Consider the following 27,725-nt stretch of genomic DNA (forward strand, 5'->3'; position numbering starts at 1 on the left):
AGCGAACGGCTGGTTTTGCTTACTAAAATGGCTCCTTTGCGTACTACGCTTCAGACGGAGTGGTTCATCTTGCCCCTCTCAATCTTAGCACGTGAGGGTGGGATGACGCGGTGCCGGGGTCACGTGTGGATAGGATGACGCGATTCCGGGGTCACGTGGGGTGGAATGACGCGGTGCCGGGGTCACGTGAGTGCGGGATAAGGCGGAGTCGGGATCACGTGAGTGCGGGGTGACGCGATGCAAGGTCATGTGGGGCGGAATGACGCGAGACCGGATCACGTGATGGATTGATGACGTGATGCCGGGAGCACGTGAGGGCGGATCGCTGTGGTGCGCCAGGTGAGGCGGGGCGGGGGGTCACATGGGGATCACATGGTCACGCAGGCGCTCGCCGTTCGCCATGTTGCGCGGCAGGGCGCTGCACTTCGTCCTTAAGGTGGGCGACCGAGAAGCCAACATGAAGTTTTTCAGGGAGGTCCTGATCATGAAGGTGAGTTGGACGTGTCCCCTCCCCCCTTACCCCTCTCCCCCCCCACCCCTCTCCCCCCCCCACCCCTCTCCCCCCCCCACCCCTCTCCCCCCCCACCCCTCTCCCCCCCCACCCCTCTCCCCCCACCCCTCTCCCCCCACCCCTCTCCCCCACTACCCCTCTCCCCCACTACCCCTCTCCCCCCTTACCCCTCTCCCCCCTTACCCCTCTCCCCCACCCCTCTCCCCCCCCACCCCTCTCACCCCTCTCCCCCCTTACCCCTCTCCCCCCTTACCCCTCTCCCCCCTTACCCCTCTCCCCCCTTACCCCTCTCCCCCACCCCTCTCCCCCACCCCTCTCCCCCACCCCTCTCCCCTACCCCTCTCCCCCCACCCCTCCCCCCTCTCCCCCCACCCCTCTCCCCCACCCCTCCACCCCCACCCCTCTCCCCCTACCCCTCTCCCCCTACCCCTCTCCCACTAACCCCTCTCTCCCCCTAACCCCTCTCTCCCCCCCCCTCCCCCTCTTCCCCTCTCCCCTCTTCCCCCCCATCCCCTCTCCTCCCCTCCTCCTCCCTCTCCTCTCCCCTCTTTCCCCCCCCCCCCCCTCACTGGCGGCGACTCGGCTCCGCGCCATGTAGCAGGCCAGCGATCGCCCCGCACACCACCACTATCCGGCACACTGGGGACAACTCACAATATGTAGGAAGGAGCTGCAGGCAGACACACAGATAGTGGGACGCTGTCTGTCGCATGTCTGGGAGGTCAAAGTGTGTAGGAAGGAACCGCAGATGCTGGTTTACACCATAGGCACAAAATGCTGGAGTAACTCAGCGGGACAGGCACCATCTCTGGAGAACATGGATGGGTGAAGTTTCGGGTCCTTCTTCATACCCGCGACGTCACCCATTCCTTTTCTCCAGAGATGCTGCCTGACCCGGTGTAAACCAGCATCTGCAGTTCCTTCCGACACTTCTCCCCATAATCCCTCCCTTGCCTAGGAGGATGCTTGGCATCCACTCACCCAGCTGTTTGAACATTGATTTCTCTAACTTCATGTAACTCTTGCTTACCCTATCTCTCCATCCCTCCCCCACACTAGTTCTCTGACTAGTTTCACTGTCCTCCTGATTAATTTGACTGATTTTACGCCTTGTTGTCACCTTCCCCTCAATCAACCATGAACCATTCTACATTTCCTTGATCACTGTCTGCTATGATCTGTTGTTTTTCCACACCTTACCCTTCCATATCTCTAGTCTCCCTCCCCTGATTATGTCTGAAGAAGGGTCTCGACCTGAAACGTCACCTGTTCCTTCTCTCCAGCGATGTGCCTGTCCTGCTGAGTTGCTCCGGTACTTTGTGTCTAACTCCTGTTCTCAGCCAGTTCCTAGGACCTCTGCATTCCTAGCCTCAGCCCTGTAATAACACAGGTTATGACACATTTATCTAGATATTTTCCTTCTTTTCCCTGATCAGTCAATGACTGCCAATTCCTAAGATAGACATAAAATGCTGGAGTAACTCAGCAGGGTCAAGTGTGTGTCGGGAGAGAAGGAATGGGTGAAGTTTTGAGTCGGGACCCGTCTTCAGACTGGCTTCCTACATTTGTTTTGCAAGTAATAAGGTTCTGACAGTCAAGGAAAGATCTGATGGACAAACCTGCTAGGCACTTGTCACTGCAAGACAACCAAATTCTTTGTGCTTGATGGTAGGGTGTGGCAATTGGGCATTCTGCCAGATTTGGACAGTGCGCATGGGCAACCACACTACTGGATCCATCATGTTTTGGGTCGAGCTATGTGCTCCCAATGAATGGGCTCTAGGTTCTTGTGATTTGTTTAGTTTAGTTTAGAGATACAGCATGGAAACAGGCCCTTCGACCCACTGAGTCTGCACCGACCAGCATCACCCAATTAACCTTCAGCATTAGAAGCCAATTAACCTACAAACCCACGTGTCTTTGGGCTGTCGGAGGAAACTGGGGAAAACCCACGCGGTGACAGGGAGAATGTACAAACTCCGTGCAGACAGCACCCGTAGACTGGATCTGTCAAGCAGCAACTCCACTGCTGCGCCACTATGCCACCTGCTAATCCCACTCATCTATGTAAGAATATAACTGCAGATGCTGGTACAAATCGATGGTATTTATTCACAAAATGCTGGAGTAACTCAGCAGGTCAGGCAGCATCTCAGGAGAGAAGGAATGGGCGACGTTTCGGGTCGAGACCCTTCAGACTGATGTCAGGGGGGCGAGACAAAGGAAGGATATAGGTGGAGACAGGAAGATAGAGGGAGATCTGGGAAGGGAGGGACAGAGGAACTATCTAAAGTTGGAGAGGTCAATGTTCATACCACTGGGCTGCAAGGTGCCCAGGCGAAATATGAGGTGCTGTTCCTCCAATTTCCGGTAGGACTCGCTGTGGCACTGGAGGAGGCCCATGACAGAAAGGTCAGACTGGGAATGGGAGGGGGAGTTGAAGTGCTCAGCCACCGGGAGATCAGGTTGGTTAATGCGGACTGAGCGCAGGTGTTGAGCGAAGCGATCGCCGAGCCTGCGTTTGGTTTTGCCGATTTAAATAAGTTGACATCTGGAGCAGCGGATGCGATAGATGAGGTTGGAGGAGGTGCAGGTGAACCTCTGTCTCACCTGGATCCATCCATGTGATCTTCCCCATTGAGTGTAGCTCACAGGCTAGATTTGACAAAATCGACCCTTTAATAAGACTCAAGGAACTATAGGATTAACCATCAGCAGTGGGTTTTACTTGCACAAAGGGAGAAGCGTCTCAGTCAAAGGCTGTGATCACAACTGCAAAGCTAAGTCGGCACAGCAGGACATTTATACACCAAAAAAGATAACAAATTAGGCTGTACAAATGTGAGTTATCAAGACTGAAATTTGTGTATTCAACCTTCTGCTGCTGCAGTTTCCATCTTGATGCTGGAAGCTAGACCCCCTGCCAGGTACTGAACCCACCTGTTTCTCTCCCCTCCTGCATCCCATCTCCTCTCATTCCCAAGTCATAGAGTATGTACAAGAGCAACAAGCCCTTAGGCCTACCTTGTCCATGTTTTGGGTAGAGCTGTTGCCAAACCAAGCTGTGATGCATCCCAACAGCATGTCTTCTATGACGTTGTTAAGGCAGAGATTGGCAGATTCTTGATTAGTACGGGTGTCAGGGGTTATGGGGAGGAGGCAGGAGAATGGGGTTGAGAGGGAAAGATAGATCAGCCATGATTGAATGGTGGAGTAGACTTGATGAACCGGATGGTCTAATTCTGCTTGGAACATGAACAGAGCTTTACCCTGTGGTTTCTTTGTGGTGGCTGCACCATGCTTCAGAATGTCCACTCACCAGTTTCTGGCTCTTACCCTTTGCTCCAACGCAGAAAGGTTTTTCTCGTCTAGTCCCTTTATAATTTTAAGTATATCCCATCAGATGTCTTCCTGATCTCTGCCCCAAGAAGACTAACCTAATATAGACACAAAAAGCTAGTGTAACTCAGCAGGGCAGGCACCATCTCCACCCAAGTTGCACCAGTTTCTCGTTTTCACCCAACAAACAGCTAACTATGGCCTGTGTCCTTTATCATCGTGACTTTTTTGCTTATCTTTTATTCATTGTTCTATATCTCTACATCATCGTCTATATCTCTCGTTTCCCTTTCTTGTGCCTTTCAGTCTGAAGAAGGGTCTCAATCCGAAACGTCTCCCATTCCTTCTCTCCAGCATTGCTGCCTGTCCCACTGAGTTACTCCAGCTTTTTGTGTCAATCTTTGGTTTAAACCAGCATCTGCAGTTCCTTCCTACACATTACTAACCTGATGTTGGATGTTTGTGTAGGTTCTGCGACATGAAGAGTTTCTTGAAGGCTGCACAGCTCATTGCAATGGGTGAGTAAAGGCTTGCGTTGCTTGTGGAAGTGAAGGATGATTGAAAGTTATTGAGTGCAACACAGTGCTGGAGTAACTCGGTGGGCAGGCAGCATCTATGGAGTGAATGCAAAGGACTTAGGTTTATTCCTGTCACGTGTAACGAGATACAGTGCAAAGCTTTGTTTTGCATGGTATCCAATTAGATCAGGTAATACTATTCATAAATATAATCAAGACAATCTCCGGTACAATAGACGAAGCAAAGGAGTAGATAATGCAGAATATAATTCCCAGCATTGTAATGCATCTTCTCAAAGGCAATTAGAGATGGCCAGCAACTACTGTGATGATGATCACATCGCAAAAATGTGTGTCCAAGTTGTGTATCATAGATAACAGAGGCCCCAGCACAGCACTATAAGGGCGAAGAATGTTAAAACAAACCTGAAAGCTTTGTGCCTTAATGCGAGGAGCATTCGTAATAAGGTGGGTGAATTGAATGCGCAGTTAGTTGTTAACGGATATGATATAGTTGGGATTACCGAGACATGGCTCCAGGGTGACCAAGGCTGGGAGCTAAACATGCAGGGGTATTCAATATTCAGGAAGGATAGACAGAAATGAAGAGGAGGTTGTGTGGCATTGCTGGTTAAAGAGGAGATTAATGCAATAGGAAGGAGAGACATTAGCTTGGATGCTGTAGAATCTGTATGGGTAGAACTGCGAAATAGCTAAGGGCAGAAAACGCTTGTTGGAGTTGTGCACAGACCACCAAACAGCAGTACTGAGGTTGGGGATAGCATCAAACAGGAAATTAGGGATGCGTGTAACAAAGGTACAGCAGTTATCATGGGCTAACCAAATTGGTAACAACAGTGAGGAGGAAGATTCCCTGATGTGTACACGGGATGGTTTTCTAAGCCAATATGTAAAGGGACCAACTAGAGGTCAGGCCATTGTAGACTGGGTATTGTGTAATGAGGAAGGATTAGTTAGCAATCTTGTTGTGCAAAGCCTCTTGGGCAACAGTGACCATAATATGGTGGAATTCTGCATTAAGATGGAGAGTGACACGGTTAATTCAGAGACTAGGGTCCTGAACTTAAAGAAAGGTAACTTTGATGGTATAAGATTGGAATTGGCTGGGATAGACTGGCAAATGATACTTAAAGGATTGACGGTGGAGATGCAATGGCAAAGATTTAAAGGTCGCATGGATGAATTACAACAATTGTTCATCGCTGTCTGGCGTAAAAATAAATCAGGGTAGCTAATGTGGCTAACGAGGGAAATTAGGGATAGTGTTAAATCCAAGGAAGAGGCATATAAATTGGCCAGAAGCAGCAAACTGGAGGACTATGAGAAATTTAGAACTCAACAGAGGAGGACAAAGGGGTTAATTAAGAGGGGGGGAAAATGGAGCACGAAAGAAAGCTTGTGGGGAATATAAAAAGTGACTGTAAAAGCTTCTATAGATATGTGAAGAAGAAAAGATAAGGGAAGACAAACGTAGGTCCCTTACAGTTAGAAACAGGTGGATTTATAATGGGGAAAAAAAGGAAATGGCAGGCCAGTTAAACAAGTATTTTGGTTCTGTCTTCACTAAGGATCTTCTGAATCAGCCTCCCGTGGAGTTCTTTATCAAATGCCTTACTAAAACCCATGTAGGCAACATCCATTGCCCTACCCTCATCGATCACCTTTGTCGCCGCCTCAAAAATACTCAAATCAAATTCGTACGACAAGACCTGCCATGGGCAAAACCATGGTGGCTGTCCCTAATTACCCCACTCGCTTTCAAGTGAGTGTGAATCCTATCCCGAAGAACCCTCGTCCATAGCTCCCCAACTACCGACGTAAGGCTCACCAACCTTCAATACTTGGGTTAGCTTTACTTCCCTTCTTAATCAAGGAACAACATAGGCTACTCTCCAGTCCTCTGGGACCTTGTTGGGACTTGAGCATGTAGTATGTGGTGCTATTTCTGTAATGCATGGAGGGAGTGCTGCCGTGCCAATGGGCAGCCTGTGGCTGCTGACAACGGTGCGCTATTCATACAGGTGTCAAAGTATCTTCAGTGTCCAAACCAGGGGTTCCCTGTGAACAAAGCCAAACTAACTTGAGGTGGTGCAACTGGTTGAGCTGTTGCCTCACGGCGCCAAACATCCGGGTTCGATCCTGACCTCGGGTGTTGCCTGTGTGGAGTTTGCATGTCCTCCCTGTGACCATGCAGATGCCCTCAGGGTAGGCTCCGGTTTCCTCCCTCATCCCAAAGAGGTGCAGGTTTGTAGGTTAATTGTCCACTGTAAATTGCCCCTAGTGTGTCGGCAGTGGGCGTGAAAGTGGGATATTGCAGAAGGAGTGTGAACGAGTGATTGATGGTTGGCATCCACTAGCTGGGCAGTGCGGCCGATATCCATGCTGTATTTTTCGATCGAGTCAATTCCACAGCTGAGTTTGGGATCTTCTATAATTACTGTAGCTGCTCTTCACCTTTGGGTGCAGGGAAGAGATAGTATGTCTTGAACATCCCTGCTTTGAATGGCCTCATTTCTGCCACAGCAAATCGTGCATTTAAAAATTCTTTGTTGAATGCTGACAGTGCAAGAATGTGAGCTGCAGAAACGAAGTATCCTGAACTTTCTGCACTGTGTTCTAGGCCTTACGATGGCAAATGGAGTAAGACCATGGTTGGCTATGGTCCTGAGGACAATCACTTTGTGACTGAGTTAACGTATAACTATGGAGTGGCTGGATATCGCTTGGGGAATGACCTCCTGGTAAGTGTCTCTTTTAACCATCCATTTTTCTACCGGCTTGGGATATAATTTTTGTTTGGTAAGCATGGTCAAAGACTGATAAATTGAATTGTGGAAAAAACACATTCTTAAAACCAGTCTTTCATTATCTCTCTTTCCCTAGGGGATCACCCTTCAGTCGAAAGAAATAGTAGATAACGTCAAGAAGATAGGGTGGCCATTGAGCGAAACACCGACCGGGGATTTTGTAATCGAGTCCCCTGGAGGATACAAATTCTATTTGGTGAATAAGGCGCAGCCTAAGACAGGTTGGGACGCAGATTGAAGTGCTATTAATCTATTATTGTTGTTAAACGTTTGACACTCATTGACGCAGGATTTGACCTGGTGTTCGGAAAAGAAGGAAGTTCAACCAATTTCCATAGAGTCACCACAAAAGGCATCGCAGCTTGGTTTGCCCACTGTTCCGCCCAAGAAATTGCAAAGGGTTGTAGGTGTAGTCCAGTTAATCACACAATACAGTCTACACTTCACAGTGCCCTGGGATTGGGACCAACATAACCATTAGCCTGACGAAAGGTCCCAACCCAAATCGTCACCTATCCACTTTCTCTACAGATGATGCCCGACCCGCTGAGTTAGGTAGATCAGGTAGGTTCAGGCGGACTGAACATCTCGACCCGAAACGTCATCCATTCCTTCTATCCAGAGATGCTGCCTGTCCCACTGAGTTACTCCAGCATTTTATGTCTAAGTCATCCTTGATCCTGATGGACTGCAGAAGAAGAAAGATGATGATATTCTCGCAGCAGTTATTCTCCCATGTATTTGAGCGGTAGTTGGGTTATGTTAGTGTGTGGTGGGATACACAAGGATCTGCAGATGCTGGAATATTGAGTAAAACACAAAGTGCTGGAGTAGGGCAGCACAGCGGCGTTACGATAGAGCTTCTACCTCAACGCCAGAGACCTGGGGTTTATGCAGATTAGTGGGTTAATTGGCTTCTATAGAATTGTCCCTAGTGTGTAGGATACAACCAGTGTATGACTGATTGCTGGTTGTCGTGGGGTCAGTGGGCCGAATGGCCTATTTCCAAGCTGCATCTCTACACTAAAACTAAACTCAACTAAAGTCATTGAGTCAGGCAGCATCTGTGGAGGGAATGGTTGGTTGACATTTCCGGTCGGGATCTAATTCACTCGGGACCCTTCTGTGTGATCCCCTGGTTAGGAGCAAAGAGGTCCTTCTGCGGTTGTACAGGGCCCTAGTGAGACTGCACCTGGAGTACTGCGTGCAGTTTTGGTCTCCAAATTTGAGGAAGGATATTCTTGCTATTGAGGGTGTGCAGCGTAGGTTTACTAGGTTAATTCCCGGAATGGCGGGACTGTCATATGTTGAAAGACTGGAGCGACTAGGCTTGTATACACTGGAATTTAGAAGTATGAGAGGGGATCTTATCGAAACGTATAAGATTATTAAGAGGTTGGACACGTTAGAGGCAGGAAACATGTTCCCAATGTTGGGGGAGTCCAGAACAAGGGGCCACAGTTTAAGAATAAGGGGTAGGCCATTTAGAACTGAGATGAGGAAAAACCTTTTTCAGTCAGAGAGTTGTGAGTCTGTGGAATTCTCTGCCTCAGAAGGCAGTGGAGGCCAATTCTCTGAATGCATTCAAGAGAGAGCTAGATAGAGCACTTAAGGATAGCGGAATCAGTGGGTATGGGGAGAAGGCAGGAACGGGGTACTGATTAAGAATGATCAGCCATGATCACATTGAATGGCGGTGCTGGCTCGAAGGGCCAAATGGCCTACTCCTGCACCTATCGTCTATTGTCCCTCTGATCCATGCTCTGTCCACATTCCCTGGTGCTTCAGACCCACCTCTCAGTGTCATCCCAACCTCTTACTGCTGTCCTACCACCACTAAATACAGGTACAAGATACGAAACGTGGGCAGGTGGGACTAGCGTAGATGGGGCACCTTGGCCAGCATGGACGGGTCAGGCTGAAGGGCCTTAATCCATGCTGTATAACTCTGACTCTGGGAACGATTTTTATACCCCTCCATTTCTTAGACATTCTTTATATATGGCGCCCAGTCAAAGATTAATTCTTTGAAGAGGAATCAAAAGCTTAAGGCTTGTTAACACACCCTGAACGCAGGACACGTTCAAAGATTTATTTAATCAATGTAGCAGGACGCGTCCAATGGTTCTCTATTGTTAGATGTGCAGAGCACAGTGAGATTCTTTTACACGACCCATAAATGCCCCGTCACCATATATTGACGCCGCTTACAAAGAAAAAGTCCAAATCTGCTCCACGGGTTGGAAGTAGTGGAGCGCCCCCGGTCCGGGTAAGCCCCAGGTTACTGTAGGCCTGTGGTCTGACATCCCTATCTTTGGCCAACCGCCTCTGTGTCCCAGGGAGTGCCCCCTGCAGCCTACCTTGTAGGAGCCCATGGCTCAGTTCGAAACAAAACACAAAATGCTGGAGTAAGGCTAATTCCCGGAATGGCGGGACTGTCGTATGTTGAAAGACTGGAGCGGCTAGGCTTGTCTACTCTGGAATTTAGAAGGATGTGAGGGGATCTTATTGAAACATACAAGATTATTAAGGGATTGGACACACTAGAGGCAGGAAACATGTTCCCGACGTTGGGGGAGCCCCGAACCAGGGGCCCCAGTTTAAGAATAAGGGGTAGGCCATTTAGAACGGAGACGAGGAAAATCTTTTTCACTCAGAGAGTTGTGAAGCTGTGGAACCCTCTGCCTCAGAAGGCTGTGGAGGCCAATTCACTGGATGCTTTCAACAGAGAGTTAGATAGAGCTCTTAATGATAGCTGAGTCAGGGGATATGGGGAAAAGGCAGGAACGGGGTACTGATTGAGAATGATCAGCCATGATCACATTGAATGGCAGTGCTGGCTCGAAGGGCCGAATGGCCTGCTCCTGCACCTATTGCCTAACTAAGCGGGATAGGCAGCATCTCTGGTGAAAAGGAATGGGTGATGTCTGTACTAATCAAAAGTCTATCTATCTCTGACTTTAAAATATCCACTGACTTGGCCTTCACTGCCTTCTGTGGCAAAGAATTCCACAGATTTACCACCCTGTGACTAAAGAAATTCATCCTCATCTTCCTAAAAGAACATCCTTTTATTCTGAGGCTATGACCTCTAGTCCTAGACTCACCCATGAGTGGAGACATCCTCTCCACATCCACTCTATCCAGGCCTTTCACTATTCTGTAGGTTTCAATGAGGTCCCCCCCTCATTCTTCTAAACTCCAGCGAGCACAGGCCCAGTGCCGACAAACGCTCATTCATACGTTAACCCACTCATTCCTGGGATCATTATTGTAAACCTCCTCTGGACCCTCTCCAGAGCCAGCACATCCTTCCTCGGGTATGGGGCCACAAAAATGCTCACAATACTGTAAATGCGGCCTTTACCAGCACCTTGCAGAGCCTCAGCATTACATCCCTGTTTTTGTATTCTAGCCCTCTTGAAATAAATGCTCTCGGCGGCCATCGTGTTCGTTCTCAGCCAGCCGCCAGTTGTCAATGGCGGCCAGCAGGTCTGTGCTTGCACGGCTCTGCGCCGGTCACCAGGTCCGCTCTTGGTCTATAACACAAATTCTATAATTGGAAAAGGGATTAGTTTCACTGTTTGTATCTCTAGGGTGAGCAGTTTCAAATACTTGGGAGTCCGCATCGCAGAGGATCTGACGTGGGCAACGCACATTGCCGCACTGGTGGGTAAGGCTAAGCAGCGCCTTTACCACCTTAGACAACTGAGGAAATTCAGAGTGTCGCTGAGGATCCTTCATTGCTTCTACTCTGGGGCGCGGCTCGGCTGCGGGCCTTAACATTGCCGGCGCAGCTCGGCTGCGGGACGTTTCAGTGCCCGGTGCGGCTCGGCTGCGGGCCTTAACATTGCCGGCGCAGCTCGGCTGCGGGACGTTTCAGTGCCCGGTGCGGCTCGGCTGCGGGCCTTAACATTGCCGGCGCAGCTCGGCCGCGGGACGTTTCAGTGCCCGGTGCGGCTCGGCCGCTGGACTTAACATCGCCCGGTGTGGCCGCGGGACGTTTCAGTGCCCGGTGTGGCCGCGGGACGTTTCAGTGCCCGGTGCGGCTCGGCCGCGGGACGTTTCAATGCCCGGTGCGGCTTGGCCGCTGGACTTAACATCGCCCGGTGTGGCCGCGGGACGTTTCAGTGCCCGGTGCGGCTTGGCCGCTGGACTTAACATCGTCAGCGCTGTTCGGCCGCGGGACGTTTCAGTGCCCGGTGCGGCTCGGCCGTTGGACTTAACATCGCCCGGTGTGGCCGCGGGGCGGCTCGGCCGGGGGGCCTTCCATCCCCTTGCGGGGGCTGTGCGTGTCGTTTGCCTCGGATGGGGTCGAGCTGCCTGTCCGTGGGTGCGGGGGGAAGAGAGGGGAAGTTTTGTTGCCTCCATCACAGTGAGGGGGTGTTTGGAGTCACTGTGATGGATGTTTGTGTTGGGGTCGGGTGTCCTGTGTTCTTTTCTTTTTGCTGTATTTTGTGTGACTGCTGAAATTTCGCTCGGTGTTGTGCCGAGTGACAATAAAGTGTTGTTATGTTATGTTATGTTATGTTAGAGAGCATCCTGTCCGGCAACATTACAGTCTGGTTTGGGAACAGCTCTGCCCAGGACAGGATGGCCCTGCAGAGAGTAGTGCGTTCGGCAGAACGCACCATGGGAACTACACTCGTCCCCCTGCAGGACCTATACATCAGGAGGTGCAGATCCAGAGCAAGCAAGATCATGAGGGACCCCTGCCACCCCAGTAACGGACTGTTCCAGATGCTACGGTCAGGCAAACGCCTCCGCTGTCACGCTGTGAAAACGGAGAGGATGAGACAGAGCTTCTTCCCACAGGCCATCAGGACTGTCAACTTTGATAACCCCAGAGACTAAATTTTTGTCGATGCTTTTTGTGCTATGTTTAGCAACTTATTAACTTTATTTATATGCTGTAACTGTAATTCTTTTTGTGCACAACCCGCAGGCATTGCCACTTTCATTTCACTGCACATCGAGTATGTGTATGTGACAAATAAATTTGACTTGACTTGACTTGACTTCATTATCACCTCTTTCACAGCCAACGATGGACCATTGTGGGCTCCACCTTTCTTGAGTCATCGGTGCCGGCTCTGATTTCTTCTGTACCTTTTCATACCTCTAATTTCCCTCTCCCCCGATTGTCAGTCTGAAGAAGGGTCTCGACCCGAAATGTAATCTATTCCTTTTCTCCAGTGATGCTGCCTGACCTGCATTTTGTGAATATGCTCTATAATTGGACTGCAGGATGTGAGTATGGCAGTAAGTTGCTTAGTCTAAGCATCTTGAGTACCCCCCTGCATTTCCTGGGAAAGGCGGAGTACTGGGGCCTGATGTGGGAGGTTTGAGCAAATGGCCATTGGGTCTGGAAAGTTTGTGTTCAATGTCAAGTGATGCTCAGATCCCATGTTGCTTCCGCAGATCCGGTGCAGATGGTAACCCTGGCGGTGTCAAACCTCGAGCGTGCGATTCATTACTGGTCCAAACTGCTTGGGATGAAAATCTACAAAAAAGATAACAGCAAGAAGAAGGTGCTGCTGGGTTTTGGGGATGATCAGGTGAGCCATGACCAAATTGCATTGACAGACGACAAATTATGGGACTTGCTTTGGAATATTGCGTGCAGTTTTGATTGCCCCCCTCCCCCCCCCCCCCCCCCATTACAGGAAGCATGTGGAATCTTTGGAAAGGGTAGCGAGAAAGTTTACCAGAATAATGTCTGGATTAGTGGGTATTAGCTACAGGAAGAGGAGGTTGGACAAATGTCCAGAGATGCTGCCTGACCCGCTGAGTTACTCCAGCATGTTGAGTCTATCTTTGGAACAGGCTTTGATTTATGAAAGGCATAGGTAGGGTCGACAGTCAGAGCCTTTCTCCCTGGATGAGAATATCAAATACTAGAGGGCATCGCTATCAGGTGAAAGGGGCAAAGCTTAAAGGAGATGTGCCTGGTAATTTTTTTACACAACGGGTGGTGAGTGGCTGGCACTTACAGACCATCATTTTCCAATGTTCTATAGATTCAGGGTCAGTTCCTGTGGATTGGAGGGTAGCTAATGTTATCCCACTGTTTAAGAAAGGAGGGAGAGAGAAAACGGGAAATTATAGACCAGTTAGTCTGACATCAGTGGTGGGGAAGATGCTGGAGTCAATTATAAAAGACGAAATTGCGGAGCATTTGGATAGCAGTAACAGGATCGTTCCGAGTCAGCATGGATTTATGAAGGAGAAATCATGCTTGACTAATCTTCTGGAATTCTTTGAGGATGTAACTAGGAAAGTTGACAGGGGAGAGCCGGTGGATGTGGTGTACCTCGACTTTCAGAAAGCCTTCGACAAGGTTCCACATAGCAGATTAGTGGGCAAAATGAGAGCACGTGGTATTGGGGGTAGGGTACTGACATGGATAGAAAATTGGTTGACAGACAGAAAGCAAAGAGTGGGATAAATGGGTCCCTTTCAGAATGGCAGGCAGTAACTAGTGGGGTACCGCAAGGCTCGGTGCTGGGACCGCAGCTATTTACAATATACATTAATGACTTGGATGAAGGGATTAAAAGTAACAGTAGCAAATTTGCAGATGATACAAAGCTGGGTGGTAGTGTGAACTGTGAGGAAGATGCTATGAGGTTGCAGGGTGACTTGGATGTTGGCCTTCATAACAAGAGGAGTTGAGTATAGGAGCAAAGAGGTCCTTCTGCAGTTGTACAGGGCCCTAGTGAGACCGCACCTGGAGTACTGTGTGCACTTTTGGTCTCCAAATTTGAGGAAGGATATTCTTGCTATTGAGGGCGTGCAGCGTAGGTTTACTAGGTTAATTCCCGGAATGGCGGGACTGTCATATGTTGAAAGACTGGAGCGACTAGGCTTGTATACACTGGAATTTAGAAGGATGAGAGGGGATCTTATCGAAACGTATAAGATTATTAAGGGGTTGGACACGTTAGAGGCAGGAAACATGTTCCCAATGTTGGGGGAGTCCAGAACAAGGGGCCACAGTTTAAGAATAAGGGGTAGGCCATTTAGAATGGAGATGAGGAAAAACTTTTTCAGTCAGAGTTGTGAATCTGTGGAATTCTCTGCCTCAGAAGGCAGTGGAGGCCAATTCTCTGAATGCATTCAAGAGAGAGCTAGATAGAGCTCTTAAGGATAGCGGAGTCAGGCGGGTATGGGGAGAAGGCAGGAACGGGGTACTGATTGAGGATGGTCAGCCATGATCACATTGAATGGCGGTGCTGGCTCGAAGGGCCGAATGGCCTACTCCTGCACCTATTGTCTATTAAATGAAGTTGCTCTGACCGTGGGTTTGAGCTGAGAACGGGAAAAGGAGGAAGAAGTGAAATTAATACTTCCGCAGCTCCTCACAACATAGAAGGAACCTACTTTCCCCCATCAAGTGTGTGCCATCGAACAAAGCAATCCCATTCTCCCACTCATTTTTCCCTGCCATCTATTCTCCCCGCATTTCCATCAAGTCTCCCCACAGATTCTACTGCTTGAGAGACAAACACTGGCAAAAATGTTCAATGACCATTCAATATCAGCCCGTGCATGGACAAAACGGCGTGATCGCAGGGAGAATATACACAGTCCATGCAGATGGCACTGACTGAAGTCAGGGTGCTGGAGCTGTGAAGGGGCAGTTCCACTGACTCACTGTGGAAAGGATTGGTGAAGTGGAGGTTCAGTTACTGGGTTGGCCACTGGAGGCCTTCAAAACCTCAACTGGTGATCTTTCATGTCCATGTGACAGGGAAAGACAGAATCTTGCTTTAGCATCTCACACAGAGTGATACAGCGTGTAAACAGGCCCTTGGTCCCACACTGGCCAACATGTCCCAGCTACACCAGTCCCACCTGCCTGCGTTTGGTCCATAACCCTCCAAGCCTGTCCTATCCATGTAGACACAAAATGCTGGAGTAACTCAGCAGGTCAGGCAGTATCTTGGGAGAGAAGGAATGGGTGACGTTTCAGGTCGAGAAGGGTCTGGACCCGAAACGTCACCCATTCCTTCTCTCCGAGATGCTGCCTGACCCGCTGAGTTACTCCAGCATTTTGTGTCTACCTTTGATTTCAACCAGCATCTGCAGTTTTTTTTTTCCTATCCTATCCATGTACCTGTCTAAATATTTCTTAAACGTTGGGAGAGTCCCAGCCTCAACCTTCTCCTCTGGCAGGTATGCTTGTTCCATGCACCCGCCACTATTTGTGTGAAAACGTTACCCTTCAGATTCCTAATAAATCTTTTCCCATTCACCTTAAGCCTATGTCCTCTGGTCCTCGATTCAGGAGCACCATAGGACCTATGTCCTAATGTCCTCTGGTCTTCGCTACTCTTCCCCTACTCTGAGAGACTCTGCATCTACACAATGTATTCCTCTCACGATTTAATACAGCTCTACAAGATCACCCCTCATCCTCCTGCGCTCCAGGGAATAGAGTCCCAGCTCACTCCCCAGGTACTTTCCCCTGCAACCACAGGAGATGCAACACCTGACCCTTTATCTCCCCCCTCGACTCCATCCAAGGACCCTGACGGTCTTTTCAGGTGAGGCAGAGGTTCACCTGCACCTCCTCCAACCTCATCTACTGTATCCGCTGTTCCAGGTGTCAACTTCTGTACATCGGCGAGACCAAGCGCAGCCTCGGCGATCGTTTCGCTGAACACCTCCGCTCAGTCCGCCTTAACCTACCTGATCTCCCTGTTGCTCAGGACTTTAACTCCCCCTCACATTCCCAATCTGACCTTTCAGTCCTGGGCCTCCTCCATTATCAGAGTGAGGCCCAGCGCAAATTGGAGGAACAGCACCTCATATTTTGCTTGGGTAGCTCACACCCCAGCGGTCTGAACATTGACTTCTCTAACTTCAAGTAACCAACCCTTGCTTTCCCTCTCTCTCTCTATCCCCTCCCCTTTCCCAATTCTCCCACCAGTCTTACTGTCTCCAACTACATTCTATCTCTGTCCCGCCCACTCCCCTGACATCAGTCTGAAGAAGGGTCTCCACCCGAAACATTACCCATTCCTTCTCTCCAGAGATGATGCCTGACCCGCTGAGTGACTCCAGCATTTTGTGTCTACCCAGGCGTGCTCAACCTCCCTGGAGTTCACACCCTCTAGTTGTGGCAACATCCTCGTAAATCTTCTCTGTACCCTTTCCAGCTTGACAACATCTTTCCTACAACATGGAGCCCAGAAGATAACACCTCCCAGCAATGCAGGACCCCTTAAGCCTATCTACTCAGATCTTTGTGGCAGAGTCTTGGGTTCGGGAATCAAATCCACAACCTCCTGACTTAGAAATGGGTTTGGTTCCAATCCACCGGTATGAATATTGATTTCTCCAACAATGAACCATTCTACATTTCCTTGATCAATGTCTGCTTTGATCTGTTGTTTTCACACCTTGCCCATCCATATCTCTAGACTCCCTCCCCCCTGACTCTCGATCTGAAGAAGGGTCTCTACCCGAAAAGTCACCCATTCCTCCTCTCCAGGGATGCTGCCAATCCCGCTGAGTTACTCCAGCATTTTGTGTCTTGCGTCCAACGGAGCCATGGCCAGTGTCGATTGATGTTTAAGACCGGCTAGGGTCCTTTATAGAACGGAAAAGCAAACTCAATTGGGCTATGACATCGGGTTGGTGGAGCCCGACCCGAACGGCACCTCTCCATTTCTCTCCGCAGAAGCTGCCTGACCAGCTGAGTTCCTGCAGCACTCTGTGTTTCGGGCTGTGATGTGTTGTCTTGCTTACGTTTCAGTGCAAGTTGGAGCTCCAGGATATCGGAGAACCCATCGATCATGCCTCTGCATTTGGAAGAATTGCGTTCTCTTGTCCGAAGAAGGAGGTAATGATGGGGTTGAGTAGAGGGGTGAATGCCCATTCATTATTGCAAATGAAAGGTGCGATTTACTGTAAGTTCCCTGGAGCAGCAGGATCTGTCCTGTTGGGATTTTGATGGTAGAAACAAAATGCTGGAGTAACTCAGCGGGTCGGGTAGCATCTCTGCAAAAAAGGAATATGTGATGTTTTGTGTCAAGACCCTTCAGACGGAGAGTCAAGGGAGAGGGAATCTAGAGGCATGAGGAGGTACAGTGAAAGTTGTGGGGGATGTAGTTTGAAGAGTAGGATTCTTGACCCATTTTAGGAAGGTCATAGAATCATACTGTACAGAAATGGGCCGTTCAGCCCAGCTCGTCCCTGCAGACCAAGGTCCAAATGTCTTTTAAAAGTCATAATTATAGCAGCTTCTGTAGCTTCCTCTGGCAGTTCACTGCAGATGCAGACTAAAGAAGGGTCTTGACCCTAAACATCACCTATTACTTTCCTGCCTGACCCGCTAAGTTACTCCAGCTTTATGTGTCTTATCTTTGGTTTAAACCAGAATCTGTAGTTCCTTCCTACACCCCACATGATTTTGTTTGCTTCTCTAAGGTCACACCCCCCCCCCCCCCCCCCCCCAAGGCCTCATACACTCCAACGAAACATGTCTCAGCTTATCCATCCTCGCCCTGTACCGCAAGTCCAGGTAATGTCCCGGGGAATCTTTTCTGAATCTGTCCTGTGTTCAACGATTTTGGATTGACCGTAACGCTGATGTTTTGTTAAGTTGCCAGGTATCGAGATGAAGCTGAGGAAAGAGAAGCAAAAGATACTGACGGCATTGGTGAGGCTGGACACACCAGGGAAGGCGACAGTGGAAGTTGTGATATTGGCAGATCCGGTGAGCACCGCGACTTTGTGACTAGCGGCTTGTGGACGTTTGCTGGCGGCACAGAACTGCAGATGTTGGAATCTTGAGCAATGATTCAACGATACTTTATTGTCATGAGTTCTAGGAGCAGAATTAGGCCATTCGGCCCATCGAGGGCAGCACGGTGGCGCAGCAGTAGAGTTGCTGCCTTACAGTGCTTACAGCAGCAGAGACAGCGTGGGTTTTCTCCGAGTTCTTTGGTTTCCTCCCACACTCCAAAAACATACAGGTTTGTAGGTTAATTGGCTTGGTATAAATGTAAATTGTCCTTAGCGTGGGTGGGGGGGGTAGGGGAAGGAGGGCCTGTTTCCACGCTGTATCTCTAAACTGAAGAAACTAAAGTCTACTCTGCCATTCAATCATGGCAGATCTAGCTATCCCTCAACCCCATTCTCCTGCCTTCTCCCCATACTCCCTGACACCCATACTAATCAAGAATCTATCTATCTATGACTTACAAATATCCATTGACGGCCTCCAAAGCCTTCTGTGGCAACGAATTCCAGATTCACCACCCTCTTGTTAAATAAATTCCTTTTCATCTCCTTTCTAAAGGTTTGTCCTTTTATTCTGAGGCTGTGCCCTCTGGTCCTACACTCCCCCACTAGTGGAAACATCCTCTTCCACATCCACTCTATGTCCTAGCCTTTCACTATTCAGTAGGTCTCAATGAGGTCCCCCCTCAATCTTCGGAACTCCGGCGAGTAAAGGCCCAGTGGCTTCAAACGCTCATCATATGTTAACCCAATCATCCTTGGGGTCGTGTTTGTAAACCTCCGCTAGACCCTCTCCAATGGCAGCATATCCTTTCTCAGATATGGGGCCCAAACTGCTCGCATGTACCTAGGTACGGTGAAATGCTTTGTATTGCATACAACCCAGTAAAATCATACAGAGAGGCAGTACACAATTGTCGCCATGTTTTGGCACCGACAAAGTTGCAAAAGTTCATTGGGTTTAGTCCCGGGCAGGCTCGTGTGTGGTGGGAGTGTCCCGGGGAGCGGAACGACCGAAGACCGTAAATTATATTTCGGATTTATTTAAGTAACTATTTCACTTACTCCAACCATCTGCCAATACGATACGATAAAATGTTATTCATCCCCGGAGAGAAATTGGTCTGCCGAAAGTCACAACACACAAGGTATGCAAAAACATGAAGTTAAAAGTGAAAACAAAAAGAAAAAGACAAGCGACTGTTGGCTGGCTGGCTGCCGTGTGCACAGCGCCTTCACCGGAACAAACGAACAAACAAACACAGACTTATCCCCTGGGCAGACGATTCTAAACTAGTGCCTCCCCCCTACTCCGGCAGGCTCGACTCGACCCACAGGCCTCCCAGGGGACTGCAGTGAAGCCGGGCGGCGAGGCCTGTCTGGGCCAAAGGAGCCTCGGCAGCGCCAGCGTTGGCCTCGGCGCCAATAGGAGTATCGGTGGCGGTGGGGCGTCATGGTCGATAAGCGTGATGGGGGAGGGGAAGACAATGGGAACCCGGTGTGGGGGGGCCGCTGTGAGGGACGGTGGGAGAACAAAGGGGGACCCGGTGTTGGGGGGGCACTAGTTTAGAATCCTCTGCCCAGGGGATAAGTCTGTGTTTGTTTGTTCCGGTGAAGGCGCTGTGCACACGGCAGCCAGCCAGCCAACAGTCGCTTGTCTTTTTCTTTTTGTTTTCACTTTTAACTTCAGGTTTTTGCGTACCTTGTGTGTTGTGACTTTCGGCAGACCAATTTCTCTCCGGGGATGAATAAAATTTTATCGTATCGTATTGGCAGATAGTTGAAGTGAAATAGTTACTTAAATAAATCAGAAATATAATTTTCGTCTTTGTAGCGAAGGCCAAAATGATAGCGATTTCTAGATAGTCATTAAAAAGGTCGTCTGTCCATTCGCTCCACACGTGCTGCCTGAGCCGCTGAGTTCCACCAGCACTGTATGATTCCTGTGGATGTTTGTGGCTGAGCTTGGGCACTGTTTGTTATGCTGGTGGTTTGGCTGAGGTTCACATACTGTTCAGATGCTGCCTGTGTAATGGAGCTTGCTGTGTTGTTCCTTCCCCCACAAGGACGGCCATGAGATCTGCTTAGTGGGCGATGCCGGTTTCCGTTTGCTCTCCGCTGTGGATCCTAATGCCGTCAAACTACTGGATGAAGTGAGTATCACCTCGCGCCTCGCCTCGCCTCACGGTGCAAACTCGGTCCTGAGGGGCAGCAAAACACTACGACAGACAGACTTTCTTCACCTTCCTACCATCATTCATTGGAGGCGGCACGGCGGCGCAGCTAATGGAGCCGCTGCCTCGCAGCGCCGGAAACCCGTGCTCGATCCTGACCTTGAGTGCTGTCTGTGTGGGCCTTGTTAGGTCAGGCTACAATGTTAAATGATACACCATTTCCTGGTGAATTTGGATTTGTACTTGTTAACATTAGATCTGCACATGCCACGTGCAACTCCAGTTGAAATGCACCATCTATATACTAAAACTCTCGTCTGTTATCTTGTTTGTGACTGAACTTCAGCCAAAACGGTACACGATAGCGCGACAATTTTAGGCCCACCTTACTCACCATTGTCACTTTAGTGATATTGCAAGTAGTTTTATTGAAATCGGTGTTATATTTTTAAAGTTATTCACATTTTAAAGTTTAAAAGGGGGGAGGGAGGGGGGAAGTGGGGGAGAAGGGAGAGGGGAGGGGGGGGGTTGAGGAGGGAGGGGGGGGGAGGACAGGGTACTGCACCAATGCAGGAGAGGTTTGGGCCCAACGGGTCCACTTGGTCTAGTTCTCTTTATTTCGGGTACTGTCTGTGTGGAGTTTGCACGTTCTCCCTGTGACCCTATGGGTTTTCTCAGGGTGCTCCGGTTCCCTCCTACATTCGAAAGATGCACAGGTTTATAGGTTAATTGACTTCTGGAAATTGCGTGGGTGATCGGTGTTTGGCGTGGAGTTGGTGGGCTGAAAGCCTGGTTGCCATGCTGTATCTAAATCAATACTGCCCATCGCGATTTTCCATATCGAAAAACCCTATTTCCCATTGAATCCCATGTTATAAGGGGAGATGCATTCCAACGGGATGCTTTCCCTCAACTGGTAATAATAAGCACTACAGCTGCTGGTCCAAGGCAGGATTGAGAGACTGCCTTGTCAGTTTCCACAGCAAACCTCTTCAGGTGCACTTGGAGACGAAAATGACTAGATACTGTCATTTATTCACAAAATGCTGGAGTAACTCAGCAGGTCAGGCAGCATCTCAGGAGAGAAGGAATGGGTGACGTTTCGGGTCGAGACCCTTCTTCAGACTGATGTCAAGGGGGCGGGACAAAGGAAGGATATAGGTGGAGACAGGAAGATAGAGGGAGATCTGGGAAGAGAGGGACAGAGGATCTATCTAAAGTTGGAGAAGTCAATGTTCATACCGCTGGGCTGCAAGCTGCCCAGGCGAAATATGAGGTGCTGTTCCTCCAATTTCCGGTGGGCCTCACTATGGCACTGGAGGAGGCCCATGACAGAAAGGTCAGACTGGGAGTGGGAGGGGGAGTTGAAGTGCTCAGCCACCGGGAGATCAGGTTGTTTGCACTAACTGTAGATGCTGTCACAATCCACACAGCAGATGTCGGAGGTTACGGGGAAAAGATAGGAGAATGGGGTTAGGAGGGAGAGATAGATCAGCCATGATTGAATGGTGGAGTAGACGTGGAGGGCCAAATGGCCTGATTGTACCCCTATTCCGTATGGCCTTGTGCTATTGCACAAAGTTTTTCTCCAGCAACAAACTTTAGTGAAATATCAAGATTTACAGCACGGTGGCACAGCGGTAGAGTTGCTGCCTTACAGCGCCAGAGACCCGGGTTTGATCCTGACTCTGGGTGCTGTCTGTACGGAGTTTGGATTATCTCCCCGTGACCTGTGTGGGTTTTCTCCAGGATCTCTGAATACCTCCCACACTTCAAGGACGTACAGGTTTGTGCGCTAATTGGCTTTGGTATAGTTGTAAATTGTCCCTAGTGTGTTTAGTTTAATTTAGTACAGCGCGGAAACAGGCCCTTCGGCCCACCGAGTCCGTGCCGACCAGCGATCCCAGCACATTGACACTATCCTTCACACACTTGGGTCAATTTACACCTATACCAAACCAATTAACCTACAAACCCGTACGTCTTTGGAGTTGGGAGGAAACCGAAGATCTCGGAGAAAACCCACGTGGTCACTGGGAGAACGTACAAAACTCCATATGGACAACACCTATAGTCGGGATCGAACCCGTGTCTCCGGTGCTGCAAGCGCTGTAAGGCAGCAACTCTACCACCGTGCCACCATGTGTGTAGGGTAGTGTAAGTGTGCGGGGATTGCTGGATGGCACGGACTCGGTGGGCCGAAGGGACTCTTTCTGCGCTGTATCTCCAAACTAAACTGAACAAAAATAAAATATATTTACATCCTGTAAAATTCCTATCACAGGGTGGTTTTGGTTTTTATAACTTGCACGTGAGCTTGCTAGTCCTGTTTCAGACATCTCGAGGTTAAACAATATGGAAACTACTTGGGAAGAGAAAAATTGGTCAACAGCAAAATGAACCAACTGTGCTGAAAGCCACATTATTGACCCAATCTGTACCCTGCATAATTTTCAGGTCATCCCTCGGCCTCCTTCGCTCCAGGGAAACAAGCCTGGCCTGTCTTAATTTCTCCCCAAGTCCTCCAATCCAACATCCTGTTGAATCTCCTCTGCACTCTGTCCAGTGCAGTCCCGTCCTGACTTGTGTGGTGACCAGACCCGCACACAGCACTCCGAAGTGTGGTCTAACTAGTGTTTTGTAACATCCCAACTCTCTGCAGTGCAGTCATGTCTGTTCTTCAGTTTGGTTTCGCTTAGAGATACAGTGCGGAAACAGGCCCTTCGGCCCACCGAGTCCGCACTGACCAGCGATCCCCACACACTAACACTATCAGACACATACTCGGGGCAATTTACAATTATACCAAGCCAATTAATCAACAAACCTGTCGGTCTTTGGAGTGTGGGAGGAAACCGGAGCACCCGGAGAAAACCCACGCAGTCACAAGGAGAACGTACAACATCCGTACAGACAGCGCTTGTAGTCAGGATTGAATCTGGGTCTCTGGCGCTGTAAGGCAGCAACTCTACCACTGCGACGCCGTGGCACCCTAGAGGTGACCAGAACTGCACACGGGGCACGCCAAGTGTGGTCTAACTGGTGTTTTGTACGGTTCCAGCTCTCTCCAGTGCAGTCATGTCCTTCCTTCAGTGTGGTGGTGTTCGGAGCCGCACACAGCACTCCAGGTGTGGTCTAACTGATGTTTTGTAACGTCCCAACTCTCGCACTCGGTGACCCTTGCTTTACTCTTGCCAACAGGCCATGGCAGCAGACAACAGCACCCAATGGTTCGTGCAGAATAATATGCAAAAGACATCCGGGTGATGGAGGCTGGAGTGGCCCGCCAATCGTCCAGTGTTATTTTTATCGCGGGACTCTTTTCTCTGACTTCCAACATCAACGACGTTCTTGGAAGCAGATTTACTTGCCCCTACCTCCGACTGCCCTGCCTCGCAATATAGGCCATTTACAGTTGGTGTTGGTGGCAATGTTAACATGGTTGTTTCTGCTTTTTGTTACTGTCGGAACTATTGCCTTAATTCGTTGCTCTGGATAATTGTCAGTGGTGGCCATTGGGGGGGCTCTTTAGGGTCCTGTTCTTTGGGTTTTTGCCCGGAGATTGTAGAGCGAATGAGTCCAACTTTACATCCAGCCCCTTTTCTGTGCACTTCACGTAGCGCAGCGGTAGAGTTGCTGCTTTACAGTGAATGCAGCGCCGGAGACTCAGGTTCGATCCTGACTACGGGTGCTGTACTGTAAGGAGTTTGTACGTTCTCCCCGTGACCTGCGTGGGTTTTCTCCGAGATCTTCGGTTTCCTCCCACACTCCAAAGACGTGCAGGTATGTAGGTTGTGTAACTGGGTAAATGTAAAAATTGTCCCTAGTGGGTGTAGGATAGTGTTAATGTGCGGGGATCGCTGGGCGGCGCGGACTTGGTGGGCCGAAAAGGCCTGTTTCCGCGTGGTATATATATGATATGATATGATATGACGTAAACCAAAGTTATCACTTCCCACCAAGTGTCTTGCCTTTGTCGTTTATTGCAGCCGTTGCGAATGGGAATCTGTCGGGAGGGAGGCAGAGGAAGGGGCAGTTTGGATGTAACGGAGGGTCCCGCTGGGGGTGATCGAGGGGACGGTAAATGCGGATGAGCGAGTCATTGTGCACGTTACCATGAATGCAGTGAGGAGCACACGTTCGGGACTCGCTGCAGTCCGCACTGTGCGGATGCTTTGCTCTTGAATGCAGAGCTGAGTCTTTGAATTTTGGAAGAAAGAGGAATAAAGTCTGGACATTTACTGGCTGGTCAAATTGCCCTCCATACCTGATGGAGATTGGATGGATTCAGGGGGGTCAGATTTAGCCTTCCGGCTTCAATTTACAGAAGCCAATTAACCTACAAACTTGTACGTCTTTGGAGTGTGGAAAGAAAAATCGGAGCACCCAAATAAAACCAATGCTGCAACAGGGAAAACGTACAAACTCCGCACAGGCAGCACCCGTAGTCAGCATTGAACCCATGCCTCTGGCGCTGGAAGGCAGCAACTCTACCGCTGTGCCACCCCGATGTTTACTATGTTTACATATTTGGTTGTACCTGAGCACCTGCAGGGGACAGACCCTGGTGGTCTCATACAATACAATACAAAGCTTTATTTGTCATTCGGTACCGAGGTACCGAACAAAATTACATTGCAGTCATACACAACAAAACAAAGAACACATGACACATGACCCCAACACAAACATCCATCACAGTGACTCCAAACACCCCCTCACTGTGATGGAGGCAACAAAACTTCCACTCTCTTCCCCACGCCCACGGACAGACAGTTCGTGGAGAAAGGGGTGCAGTTCCTACAGGCAGCATTGAGGTCTGGGTCACCAGAGCTACTCGGGTGAAGGCTTGAACTCTCAGCAATGTCTCCACATGCAGGTAATCAGATTGCTGAGGTTCACCTGCACCTCCTCCAACCTCATCTATTGCATCCGCTGCTCCAGATGTCAACTTATTTACATCGGTGAAACCAAGCGCAGGCTCGGTGATTCCTTCGCTCAACACCTGCGCTCGGTCCGCGTTGGCCAAACTGGTCTCCCGGTGGCCGAGCACTTCAACTCCCCCTCCCATTCCCAGTCTGACCTTTCTGTCATGGGGCTCCTCCAGTGCCATAGTGAGGCCCACCGGAAATTGGAGGAACAGCGCCTCATATTTCGCCTGGGCAGCTTGCAGCCCAGTGGCATGAACATTGACTTCTCCAACTTTAGATAGTTCCTCTGTCGCTCTCTTCCCCATCTCCTTCCCAGATCTCCCTCTATCTTCCTGTCTCCACCTTTTTTCCTTCCTTTGTCCCGCCCCCCTGACATCAGACTGAAGAAGGGTCTCGATCCGAAACATCACCCATTCCTTCTCTCCTGAGATGCTGCCTGACCTGCTGAGTTACTCCACCATTTTGTGCACAACTCTGAATGTCATTATGGCAAGACACTGGGAAGCAATCAGACCGACAGAATTGCAACTGGTGATTCTGGGTGGAAATTTTAAGAGCATAGAACAGTACAACACATGAGGAGGCCCTTTCACTGGCAATTTTTCTGCCCAGTGTGATGGCAAAATAAACTAATCTCATCTGCCCGCACAGGATAGATGCATGGATATGCCAGGATCTATCTAAAAATGGTAAACATCACTATCATTTCTGCCTCCACCACCATCTATGTAAATAAAACTTCTCTCTCACCTTAAAGCTAGACCCTCACGTTTTTGATATTTCCATCCTGGGGATAAAAAGTTCAACCTGTCTACCCTAACCATGCCTCTCGTCATTTTACATACATCTCTCAGGTCTCCCCTTGACTTCCGGAGTACCGGAGAAAACAATCCATGTTTGCCCAACGTTTCCTTGTAGCTGACACCCCTTAATCCAAACGGCCACAAAGTGCTGGAGTAACTCAGCGGGTTAGGCAGCATCTGTGGAGAACGTGGATTGGCAATGTTTTGGATTGGGAACGTTCCTCAGACTGATGTTAGGTGGGTGGGGGGAAAAACTGGAAGCAAGAAAAGACCAGGACAAATCCAGGCCGGCAACAGATGTCCTCGGGCAGGGAGGTTCCCCGATAGGCTGATTATTGGCTAGAAATATGTGGTGTGAAATACCTTATGTCCATTAAGTCTCCACAGATGCTGCCTGGTCTGAGTTCCTCCAGCTGTCTCCACGATTGTCCTGATTTGGCTGTAAAGTGACTTTGAATTTGGCTCCACTTAATGCCAGGCATTCTGACCAAGTATTTTGTAAATTGATGTGGCAGTGGGGACTGGTGCAATTGACTTGTGGAGGTTGTGGCCGAGCAAAGGTTAGGATAGTGTGGAGCTAGTTGAAGCTTCACTGAATACACAAACCCTGGGAGTCTCACTGCACCAGGTTTCACAACCAGCGGCCTTGACAGCCCCCCTTTCCACTCGGGAATACAAACTTGGGGGTCTCCTCCCTCTGTACCATCCCACAGAACAACCTTGACAATCTCTCTGCTCTAAGATTAAAGTGCAGCTTCCTCTCCTCCGACTAGACTAAATAAACAATAAAGTAGCATGCAGCTTGGTTTACTAATACTTATAAGAATATATTAACATCAGTTATTCGAATGTAATTTTAATTGGTTATTAACACTTAAGGCAGAGATAGATAGATTATTGGTTAGTACAGGTGTCGGGGGTTCTGGGGAGAAGGCGGGAGAATGGGGTTAGGAGGGAGAGATAGATCAGCCATGATTGAATGACAGAGTAGACATGATGGGCCGAATGGCCTAATTCAATTCCTATCACTTATGACCTTATGATATATCCTGATTGGTAGTTTCATTGGCTGATAGTGTACAACGTCAATTGCATTGGGCATTTCTGAGTGGAAGTTCAGAGCAGTGCGGTAACTGGGACTGCAGCTGTCTATGTGCGCAAGTAACTAAAGTGTGTCTGGAAAACAAGTGCAAGTAGTCAGAGTCCGGTGCATCGGCAACGACATGTTTCTTGGAGGTTCCGCCGAGATGGCTAACCTCAGGCGTGTGAATTTTCCGCGGATTTCCGTGTTTTTTTAATCCGTTTTCCGAGCTTTTTGCATGATTTCCGCGTTTTTCACTTTGCCAAAATCACGTTTACCAACAGAGAAATCGGATCGGAAAAAAAAAAAAAGGAAAAGGAAACGATGTATGGACTTGTAATGAACACTAGGGTTCTATCCCCATAGCCGGCTATCTTGGCCGGCTCAATAAACCAGCAAAGCCCAGAGCTCTGGAACCAGGAGTGCCAGAAAATCAGTGGTGGGACTGTAATGAGTAAATATTAAATTTAAGTGCAGGATTATATAACTAAATTAATTAAGACGGGGTTAAAATATAAAACACAGCAGAAAAGCCAATTGCCACCTTTTTGGGCTGATTGTCAATTAATCTGCGAATTTACTTAAATGTTATTGGTATACAGTGAAATATTCACATTATTTTGTAATGTCCGCTTTTACTTTGAAATGCACTATAAAAGAGGCTTGAAACTAGTAATTTTGTGTGTAAATGTTCCCATTTTTTGACCCCCGCTGTACACCTTGCGCAAGCACTCGGCTCTTTTCCTCTTTCTTTAACCTCACTCGCACGCCTGTAACCTTTAGCTTTG

The 27,725-nt window shown here is 49.1% G+C and overlaps 1 protein-coding gene across 2 annotated transcripts; it reads left to right on the forward strand.

Annotated features, from left to right (window-relative positions):
* Positions 1-350: 350 nt before the first annotated feature.
* glod4 (glyoxalase domain containing 4) lies at positions 351-27,606 on the forward strand. 2 transcript variants are annotated; one of them, XM_078422607.1, is made up of 9 exons: positions 351-490; positions 4,319-4,368; positions 7,010-7,130; positions 7,273-7,417; positions 12,618-12,754; positions 16,960-17,046; positions 17,809-17,922; positions 20,015-20,101; positions 23,324-27,606. In XM_078422607.1, exons 1-9 carry the CDS (start codon positions 362-364, stop codon positions 23,387-23,389), a joined length of 936 nt encoding a protein of 311 aa, XP_078278733.1. In that variant the 5' UTR covers positions 351-361; the 3' UTR covers positions 23,390-27,606. The 2 variants fall into 2 exon arrangements, with proteins under 2 accessions (XP_078278733.1, XP_078278734.1); XM_078422608.1 differs by lacking the exon at positions 4,319-4,368 and having other exon boundaries at positions 380-490.
* The last annotated feature ends 119 nt before the right edge of the window (positions 27,607-27,725 follow it).

This window comes from Rhinoraja longicauda, chromosome 26 (genome assembly GCF_053455715.1).
Source record: "Rhinoraja longicauda isolate Sanriku21f chromosome 26, sRhiLon1.1, whole genome shotgun sequence".
In the NCBI taxonomy this organism is placed as follows: Eukaryota; Metazoa; Chordata; class Chondrichthyes; order Rajiformes; family Arhynchobatidae; genus Rhinoraja; species Rhinoraja longicauda.

Excerpts from the sequence above, each read along its gene's own strand:
- glod4 (XM_078422607.1), top strand. The coding sequence starts at position 362 with ATGGGGATCACATGGTCACGCAGGCGCTCGCCGTTCGCCATGTTGCGC. Across the intron at positions 7,131-7,272 it reads GCTTGGGGAATGACCTCCTG|GGGATCACCCTTCAGTCGAA; the intron begins GTAAGTGTCTCT and ends CTCTTTCCCTAG. Across the intron at positions 17,923-20,014 it reads TTGTGATATTGGCAGATCCG|GACGGCCATGAGATCTGCTT; the intron begins GTGAGCACCGCG and ends TTCCCCCACAAG.